The sequence below is a fragment of the Tenrec ecaudatus genome, chromosome 12, assembly GCF_050624435.1.
Source record: "Tenrec ecaudatus isolate mTenEca1 chromosome 12, mTenEca1.hap1, whole genome shotgun sequence".
NCBI lineage: Eukaryota > Metazoa > Chordata > Mammalia > Afrosoricida > Tenrecidae > Tenrec > Tenrec ecaudatus.
Genome location: NC_134541.1, coordinates 5,158,988 through 5,169,430, shown reverse-complemented (window position 1 = coordinate 5,169,430; position 10,443 = coordinate 5,158,988). Strand labels below are relative to the sequence as shown.

At 51.8% G+C, this 10,443-nt stretch overlaps 1 protein-coding gene across 1 annotated transcript in view; it reads right to left on the bottom strand.

Moving 5' to 3' along the window:
• Positions 1–5,427: 5,427 nt before the first annotated feature.
• The window catches only part of CTCFL (CCCTC-binding factor like), a 58,066-nt gene continuing 53,050 nt past the window's right edge, over positions 5,428–10,443 (bottom strand). Inside the window, exons 8-10 of the mRNA XM_075527690.1 lie at positions 6,485–6,584; positions 5,976–6,083; positions 5,428–5,604 (exon numbers count right to left, since the gene is read on the bottom strand). Coding sequence (XP_075383805.1) covers positions 5,428–5,604; positions 5,976–6,083; positions 6,485–6,584 — 385 coding nt within the window. The remainder of the gene's footprint in view (positions 5,605–5,975; positions 6,084–6,484; positions 6,585–10,443) is intronic.

Here is a 10,443-nt window from a genome sequence, read left to right as displayed (position 1 = left end):
AATCCTTGACAACTTTATTTTTTTCTCCATTTATCATGATGTTATCTAGTGGTTCCTCTGTGAGAATTTTTTTTACATTGAGTTGTAATCCACACGGAAGGCTGCAACCTTTGATCTTCATCAGCAAGTGCCTGATGCCCTCATAATTTTCAGCACGTAATGTTGGGTCATTTGCATATTACAGGTTACTGAGAAGCCTGCCTCCAGTCCTGATACCACAGTCTGTTTCGTATCACCCAGTTTCTCTGATGATTTGCTCCGCACACAGACTGAATAAATGTGGTGAGAGGATTCAACCCTATCACGCACCTTTCCTGATTTTAAGCCATGCAGGACTCCCTTGTTCTGTTCACACAGCTGCCTCTTGATCCAGGTACAGATCCCACAGAAGCACAATTACATGTTCTGCTCATCCATTTTTGGATGATTTTCAGCAAAATTTTACTTGCATGGGACACCAGTGACATTGTTCTATAGTTTGTATATTCTGTTGAGTCACCTTTTTTTTGAATCAGTTACAAATATGAATCTCTTCCATTCAGTTGACTAAGTAGCTGTCTTCCAAGTTGCTGGCAGAGACGAGTGAGGGCTTCCAGTGCTTCATCAGCTTGTTGAAACATTTCAATAGGTGTCCCATCCATTCCTGGAGCCTTGTTTTGGGTGAATGCCTTCCATGCAGCTTGGACTTCTTTCCTCAGTATCATTGGTTCTGGCTCATATGCTATCTGTTGAAGTGATTGAATGTTGATTAGCTCTTTTTGATACAATGACTATAATTCTTTTTTTTAAATATCATTTTATTGGGGGCTCATACAACTCATCACAATCCATCCATCCATCGAGTGAAGCACATTTGTACATTCGTTGCCCTCATCATTCTCAAAACATTTGCTCTCCACTTAAGCCCTTGGCATCAGCTCCTCATTTTCCCCCTCCCTCATGAACCCTTGATAATTTATAAATTATTATTTTGTCATATCTTACACTGTCTGACGTCTCCCTTCACCCACTTTTCTGTTGCAGTGATGAGATAGTCTATTGTGCCAGCCTGGCCGATAAACACAAGTGGGATTAATTGAAGGGCAGAGAGATAAATGGCTCGGTGAGCCATGCCTTTCTTGTCTCTCGCTCTTTAATCATTGGACTAGTGTGTGGCTGCCTTGCTTGTTCTGTGCCTCAATTTAAAGGGTAGACTACCTGTGGGACGCCTAGCCTATGGACAGTGTCACTGTAAGTTGAGGTCCCTTTAAGACCACACAATTGAAATTTACATCTCTTGAGCTGGGGACTAGCAGTTGGTGACCTGGCTGACAGTTGGTTGGTGACCTACCTTGCTGTTTGCTGCCTGTGCTGGGATAGCCTAGCTCTCTCTCTACAGAGGACTTCCTGGTGGCCCTCAAGACTTGAAGGACTGCCAGTGTCTCACAACAATCTCACAGGAGTGAGTCACACTGAGCCATTTGTACTGCTTTATCATTTAACTGTTCATTTCTTGTATTATGTATCAACCTGTTTATAGCTTAACTATTCATTTCTTGTATTATATATCAATCTGCTTATAATTTAACTGTTCATTTCTTGTATTATATACCTATCTGTTTATAATTTAAGTGTTCATTTCTTGTGTCACATATCTATCTTTATAAATATATATAGATATCATTATCAGCAATCTGGTTTTCTCTCTGAGAGCCCTGTCTAACACAAATATAATTCTTTCCGTCTTCTTTGGATGCTTCCTGCATCACTCAGCATTTTGCCCAGAGAATCTTTCAGTGTCACAACTTGAGGCTCGGATCCTTTTCTGTTTAAGCTACCTTTGGCCTTCTACCTCTAGGTCTCTACATTTCATTTTGATGTTTCACGTTGTCTTCTCAACTTGCCCTTTGGAATTTTCGGTTCATCTCTCTGATGGCCTCATTTCTTCCACATGCGTAGCTATTCCGTGATGAGGAGCAAGTTTCAGATCTCTTCTGATGTCCACTTTGACCCTTCCGTCCTTCTCTCTCTAACGGCATTTTGCTTCTTCATGAATGATGCGTGTGAAGTCCTCCCACAGCTCACCATGTCGTCTGTCAGTAGTGTTCAATGCAGCAAATCTCTTCTTGGGAAGTTCTTGAAATTTAGGTGGGATGTACTCAAGGGTGTACTTGGGCTCTAGGGTGCTTATTTTAATTTTCTTCAGCTTCAACATGAATTTACAGATGAGCAATTGGAGGCCTGTTCCACAAGCGGATCCTGGCCTGGCTTTAGCAGCTGATATTGAACTTCTCCCTTGTTTCTTCCTACAAATAGTATATTTGATTTCTGTGTGAGGTAGTTTATTGTGCCAACCTGGCTGATAAACACATGGGTTAATTGAAGGGCAGAGGGATAAATGGCTCAGTAAGCCTCACCTTTCAAGTTCTCGGGTCTCTTGCTTTCTGATGGTTGGACCAGGGTGTATCTGCCTTAGCCAGTTCTCTGCTTCAGCTGGCAAAGCTCACTTCCTGCAAGACATCCCCGAGGAGAAGCCGCATGGACCTACCCTGATGCTGGAGAGCCCGCGTGGAGACCCCTGCCAGCGCTGAGATGTTTGTTTGCACATTTCACTGATTCGGTTTTCCTCCTGCAGTTGACATTATTACGTGTGTTTTGTGAGATGGAGGAGGACTTTGTGGATTGGTATCAGGCATATGGGTTAATGTTGGGCTTGTGGGTTTGGGCAGCACTGGGTTGGGATGTTTTCTTGATGCACACTTAACCTTTATATGAAACTCTCTCTTATACATGAGTTTCTGTGGATTTGTTTCTCTAAAGTACCCAACCTAACACACCGTGCATTTCACCTGGAGAAGTCCATGTGTCCAGTGCCCATTTGTGCTACTGCAGAAAGATACTTGTAATGGAGTCACTGGTTTTACAAAATCCCCTCGCCTGATCTCCAGCTCTGTCTTTTTTTTTGGTTTCAACTTGCTTTTTATTTTTAAAATTTGTTTTGTTTTACGCACTAGACCTTTTCTTGACATTTCTTTTTTTAAAAATTTTATTAGGGGCTCATACAACTCTTATCACAATCCATACATATACATACATCAATTGTATAAAGCACATTTGCACATTCTTTGCCCTAATCAATTTAAAAGCATTTGCTCTCCACTTAAGCCCCCTGCATCAGGTCCTCTTTTTTCCCCCCTTCCCTCCCTGCTCCCCCCTCCCCCATGAGCCCCTGATAATTTATAGATTGTTATTTTGTCATATCTTGCCTTATCTGGACTCTCCCTCCCCCCCTTCTCTGCCGTCCGTCTCCCAGGGAGGAGGTCACATGTGGATCCTTGTAATGGGTTTCCCCTTTCCAACCCACTCACCCTCCACTCTCCCAGCATCGCGCCTCACACCCCTGGTCCCGAAGGCATCATCCACCCTGGATTCCCTGTGCCTCCAGCTCCCACATGCACCAGTGTACAACCTCTGCCCTATCCAGTCCCACGAGGTAGAATTCGGATCATGGTAGTTGGTGGGAGGAAGCATCCAGGATCTGGGGGGAAGCTGTGTTCTTCATTGGTACTATATTGCACCCTGACTGACCCATCTCCTCTCCTAAACCCCTCTGTGAGGGGATCTTAGTGGCCGACAAATGGGCTTTGGGTCTCCACTCTGCACTTCCCCCTTCATTCACTATTGTGTGTGTGTGTGTATATATATATATATTGTGTGTGTGTGTGTGTATATATATATATATACACACACACACACACATACATACACACATATATATTTTTTGCATGATGCCTTATACCTGGTCCCTTTAGCACCTCGTGATCACACAGGCTGGTGTGCTTCTTCCATGTGGGCCCCGTTGCTTCTGAGCTAGATGGCCGCTTGTTCACCTTCAAGCCTTTAAGACCCAAGACACTATCTCCCTTGGTAGCCGGGCACTATCAGCTTTCTTCGCCACATTTGCTTATGCACCCGTTTGTCTTTAGTGATCGTATCATAGAGGTGTGCAGCCAATGATATGATTTTTGTTCTTTGATGCCTGATAACTGATCCCTTCGGGACCTCGTGATCATACAGGCTGTTGTGTTCTTCCATGTAGGCTTTGTTGCTTCTGAGCTAGATGGCCGCTTGTTTATTTTCAAACCTTTAAGACCCCAGGCACTATCTCTTTTGATAGCTGGGCACCATCAGCTTTTACTTGTTCACCCGCTTTGGCTTCAGCAGTTGTGTCGGGAGGGTGAGCATCATAGAGTGCCAATTTAATAAACGAAAGTATTCTTGCATTGAGGGGGTGCTTGTCCAGCTCTGCTCTTATCACTGAGCCCACACTCCCCAACGACTGTGCCTGCCTCCTGGTGTCCAGCTGTTGTGTTCCAGTCACTGACAAGTATCCATGCATCCCATTGATAGCGATCGATTTTCCATGGAGGATGTTGGTAGGATTCTTCAATTTCCTCATCACTGGCTTTTGTGGTGGCGCCTATATTTGAATAATAATTGCAGTGATTGGATGTCTTTGTATGCGCATGGACATTGTCCTGCCACAGCCAGCATTGTACTTCACGATGGATGTTGAACAGCGCAATGCCGTTCCTGTGATTGTGGCACTCCTGGCAGAGCAAACGGTATGGCTTTCTGGTTCTAAATGGCCAACCCCAATTGCAGGACACAAGAATGATGGTCTGAAATAATCTCCACCTCATGCGTGCAGAGCCTGGGTAGGTAACAGAGAGAGTGGGTCATGTGTTGGGCTCCTAACTGCAAGGTCAGCAGTTCAAAGCCACCAGCTGCTCCACGGAGAAAGATGAGGCCTTCGATTCCCATCAAGAGTGACCGTCTCAGAAACCCCAGGGCGGTTCTACCCTGTCCTACGTGCAGGGTCTCTGTGAGATGAACGAACCCCATGCTAGTGACCTGATTCACAACGGAAACTTTACAAAGTCCCTGGAAAGATGGAATAAGAAAATAATGACGTTCTCCAGGAACCTTTTGAAGGCCCCTGCACTTGAGTTCTTCTTTTTTAATTAAAAAGAAAAACATAAGATACCCAAACCTAGGCCAAACCACATTGGCAGCGTTCGGGTCAACTCATGGCAAGCTCACGGGTCTTTGGTGGCTGATGGATGGCTTGTTGGGGAGTAGTTTGCCGGCCCTTTCTTCTTCTTACTTGATTTCTTTAAAGAGTGGGCACGCATGGTATCGGGCTGCATTTTGTATTGTCACTCAGCACCGTGACGACGAGGCCTGCCGGCAATGGTGCCGGAGCATGGCGGGACTCATTCTCGCAAGGAAGGCTCTCTCTCGGCCCTCTCCACACTCAGCACCCTCACGCCAAGTCTCCAAAGGGATCCACAGGAGGAACCACAGCAGGGGAGAGCTGGTGGGACTTGGCTAGAGGCTATGGCCAGACCCCACCTCCTGGTGCACTGGAAGCACCCTTGGACATCTTCACAGCAAGAAGGAGAACGGCGGAGGGGCTTCCAGGTATGGGGCCCTGCCGTCACAGAGTGCCTGATGCTCTGCTGTCTCTATCCGGAGTCCTAGTAGCTTCTGGTCGAGCCCGTCTTTCCACACGGCCGAGCCCACGCCGTGCACGGCTGAGCCTGGGGCCCCAGCGCTGCCCCACTGGAGCCCCACGATGACACATGGGGACCCGAGGCCCAGGGAGCACCGGAGTGCAGCACACCAGCCAACCCTCTGCCTTTCACAGCCAAGGTGAGAGGAGCCAGGGGTGAGGGGACACAAATATGCTGGCCACCCCATAGACAGCTAGGAGCCAGCAGCCACCTGCTCCGTTGGCCCTGCCCAGTGGGGGAAGGGAGGGGAGGAGCTGAACTCACGTCATGTCACCGCACTTCCTTTTCCCCACCCCGGGGCTGTCTCAACCGGGGTGAAGCAAAAACCAGGGTTTTAATCAGGGCCACCACTTCCTCCCCTAGAGAAGCCCAGCCCCGCTCACAACCTGCCTTCTATATTTAGACCTCGAGGTGCCTCACAGAGCCGGGCGGTGGGCAGCATGTCTCCGCCTGGCGGGCCGGGGTGGGGCTGGGTCTGTGCTGCTTCCGGCCCAGGGGAAAGAAGTTTCCAGCGGTTTCCCCAGAAGCCTGCGGTCAGAGGAGCAGTCAGGGATGCTCAGGGGCCCTCAGCAGACCCGCCCCTGCTCCACGGCCATTGGGGTGGACACAGAAGCTCCTGCCCAGGTCGTTCGTTCATTTACGGAACCAGTGCTTCGGGGGGGGGGGGGGTCGGAGGGGGGGCTTCCTCAGGGACAGAGGGCTGGTGGCGCAGGGGGAGAAGTGCTCGGCTGCCAACCAAACGCGCGGTCAGGTCCTGCAGCCCCGCGTTGCTCACTGCCAGCTTCAGCTCCCCGGAGTCCTCACGCTCCAGCTAAGACTTGCTCGGCTGGCAGGCTCTGAGGACACGCAGGCCAGGGGGGGGCAGGGGCAGGGCTCAGCCTCCGTGAACTTTTGGTGTTCCTTCCTGCTCAGACAGCCCCAGCACCTACCTCACCACTGACATGTCCCAGGGACTGTCCCAAGAGAGGAGAGGCAGCCCCGATGCCAATGGAGACCCCAAATAAGGGGGCGGACAAGCCCACGTAGCCCCTGGGAAACACAGACAGTGGTTGAGACACAGGGGTCAGCACAGCTCTGCAGGTAAATAGAAAAGCACAGAGGTCGGCCCCTCCGCACACTGATTAAAAGAGAAAAAAAACACAACAAAATAATAAAACCCAGTGCTGGCAGGGATGATGGCAAAAGGACATCGATTCGACCGTTAGCAGGTTCAGCTTTTGAATCTGCAACAAGCTCTTTGTCATTGTACATCCTCTCTGACCCAGAATTTCTGCTGGTGGGGCATGCTGAGCCCTGGCGAGGAGTCCTAGTTACACACTGGGGCTGCTACCTGCAAGGTCACAGTGTCAAACCACCCGCCGCTGCTTGGGAGAAAGGCAGGACTTTCTACTCCCGTGAAGTTAGAGTCTTGGAAACTCGAAGGGTACAGTCCTTCCCTGCCCTCCAGGGTCGCTATGACCCGGCACTGACTCGACTGCCGTGCGTTTGGTCTGGTTTTGAGTCCTAGAGGCGTACCAGGGTATGCACTGCACTGCCAACCTCCAGGTCAGCACTTCGGACCTCCGGCAGCTCTTGGGGGAAATGAGGCTGGCTGAGTCTATCGCATCTCACAGCCTTGGAATGCCACGGGGGCAGCTCTGCTCTGTTTTAAGGGGCCACTCTGAGTCAGACTAGGCTTGATGGCAGGGGGCTTCAATGCTGGTTTAGTGGAACAAACCCTCACGGTGACAAACGCCGACGGCAGCACAGTAGAATGACTCCTGAAACTACTGCCTCAAGGGAACCACTTACACCGTAACCCAGACATATGCCCCCCTCCCCAAGCCAGACATTAGTTTAAATTTACCTAGTCAAGAAGGTCTGCCTTGAACAGCACGCCCTCGCCTTGAAGGAGGTGTAACTGGATATTGTCCCTGATTTCACTCCTTGGGACGGGCTGTGTAAATATAGAGAGTATGTTTCTTTAAAACAAAACATTTCAAAAGCCCCCCCCCCCCCCGGATTCCTTATCCTTCCAACCTAAATAATAGTCCGAGTGTCTTAAGCAAGCGGGAAAAAGTGGAGGGAAAAGTAAACGGACTTGGAGTCTTTCCATCTGAAAACAAAAGCAAACACCCCCCCCCCCCACAGAGGGTGAGAGGGTGCACGGCTCAAAGAATGTAGCCGGTGTCCCAGAAGGTGCCGTGTAGACATTATTGAATGAGAACTAACTGGCTGGTTTTGGTTTTGTTTTCCGAGAGCTCAGGTGGCACTGTTGGATAAACATTGCACTGCTAACCAACCCCAAGGTCACCGGTTCAAACCCACTAGCTGCTGTCTGGGAGAAAGATGAGACGATCTGTTCCTGGAGACATTAGACTAGGAAGCCTTGTGGAGGTCTGCTGCACGTGGGAGTCCACTGGGGGGCAGTGGCCAGTGGGTGGTGCCCGCGGGGCACAGCTGAGAAGAGGCTGGCCTAACCCAAGAACGGTGTCCTAATGCATTCCAGGTCCTGAATTATAACCCGTACCTTCTCTAATAAATCTCACAGTCCTGAGTGTTGGTGGAAGTCTGTGCGGCCACTACAATGGACTGTGAGCTCCAGCAGAGCATCGGGGTGCTGTGGGAGGGAGGGAGGGAGGGCCGGTGTCAGAACTGGGACAAAAGGTTGTCTTGATGTAGTTGTCAGGTGCCAGCAGGTTGGTCCCGACCCCTAGCGACCGGACAGACAGCCGAAGGAAGCACTGCCCAGTCCTGCAGCGTCCTTACCAGGGCGTGTTTTCAGCCCATCGCTGCCGCCGCTGTGCTGACCCATCTCACGGAGGGCCTTCCTGGTCCTCGCTGCCTCTCCACCAAGCCTGGTGCCCCTCTCTAGGGATCTGTCTATGCAGGCAACCTGGTCAAAGTACGGAGAAGAATCTTTCCAGCTCCTTTCTCGGGAGCATCTGGCCGTACTCCTTTGTTTGTCTGGCCCACACAGCTCCATGTCTGTACCCCCGGCAATCCGTGGGACTCTCCGCAGGACGCTCGATGGGCTTCACCAGCTCCGGCATTCACACGCGTCGACTCTTCTCCAGCCTTTCTTGGTCAACGTCCAACTTTCACGCCAGGGCTGGGCTGGCGTCCCATTGTCCCCAGAGTCAGCCTCGCTCTTCAGCACCTAGACAGGTGGACCCAGTGTGACACAGCCTCGACTTCCCCCCGGACTGCTGCTCCCGGGGGTGCTGGATGAGGCAGGGGGAGGACAGCCGCCTGCCAGCTGCTTCTTAGGAAGCAGCCAGGGGCTGCTTACCACTTTGCTTCTCCTTGCCCCCTGTGGAGTTGGAGGTGGGGGTGGTGGTCAGGTACCTCTGCCAGGCCATTTTGGTCACACAGGGAACCTGTGATGAACCTGTCTCTTCCTTAATAAGTGTTCTTTCACCTGTAAACACCCATGGGCCAGGAGAGAGCTCGGGGCCACAGAGTCTGGATTCAGGTGCACGGGCCTGGTCACTGAGGTGACCATAGTGATAGGCAGTGAGTAGTCTGTTTAAAGTTCTAGAGCTAACGCAGAGGCAGAGTAAAGGTTTAGAGCCTGGCTCCCACTCCTTGCAGCCGCTGTAAGCGGCACGCTGGGCTGTGTCCCCCCCATCTCACGGGGTGGACCAGGAGGCCCGGGAGACACCAGGCTCGGTAGTGGTCATCGCCAAGACGTGAGCCCCTGCATCTCTGCCGGCAGTGCCATGCTCCCCCTTCCCCACACGACTCCTCTGTCCTAAGAGAAGTACAAGGAAAACAACCCACAAAGCAGTTGGCTGTGGGGCGGTTGCCACCCGCAGGAGGACTGCTTCTTTTCCAGTGTGCTTGCTCCGCACGGTAAGAGCATCATACAGGCAAACCCTGCCCATCGGCGATTCCCATGTGGGTGAGCCACTGGCACTGCCTGGGTCCTTCCCTTGTTCCGGGATCTCGCGCTCCCTTCCAAAGGATTCCGCCAACCGTGGATGTAAGCCCAGTGCCCTTCACACAGAGCCCCACCCTCCCCTTTCCCTCTCCTCACCCCCTCCTCCGCAGCCCAGGGACAATCAAGGACACTTGGTCTCTGCTTTTGCTTATTTCCCATAAGCCACATCCTAACCTGAGACCCGGTGTCCTCGAGGTTCACCCATGCGTGGCATAAAGCGTGTGCATGGGGTGCCCCACGGACGATTTGGGGGGAGTAGGTGGCCAGGCCTTTCTTCCGTGGCACCTCTGGGTGGACCTCCCAGCCTTCTGGCCAGCAGCTGAGCACCAGGGGACAGCAGAGCTGTAACCAGGACTGTGTGACTAGATGACGGAAATGTTCTTTCCCCTTGTGCCTGGGGCGAAGCCAGAGCCCGTTGCCCGGCAGGCAGGCCCCAGCCTGCGGCTCTGGAATGTGGGCGAGCCAGCATCTTCGTTGTCTGGAGACCTGCCATTGGCGAGGTCTCAGGGGTGCCCGCACAGCCCCCTGCCGCAGGTGGCACATTCTCTGTGTGTGTTTGTTTGCCCAGGAACCGTGGCGTCTATCCCTCCCTGGCATCCTCTCCCTGACGTCTGAAAACCCGGCCCCTCTCTCTGGGCAGAATTCCAGGGCCTGGAGGTTGCTGGAGGCAGAGGCGGCGGGGCACCTGTAGATGAAGGAAAAGCCACTTGACCCTTGAGAGATGCCCTTGGCAGCACAGGGCAGAGGTCAGGGTGTCTGCCACCCAGCAGGAGACAGCAGAGGGACATTTCTCGGGTGGGGCATCGGGCAGCACCGCCACGGCTGGTGGGAGAGCTGACTGCAAGCCACACATGTGCGGGGGAGCCGGTGACTCCTTTTCTTGGGGTCTTGGTTTCCCCATCTCTGAAAGAATGGGGTTGGGCTGGACATTTGAGGACCAGGATCTGGCCCCCAAACTCTCTGGGT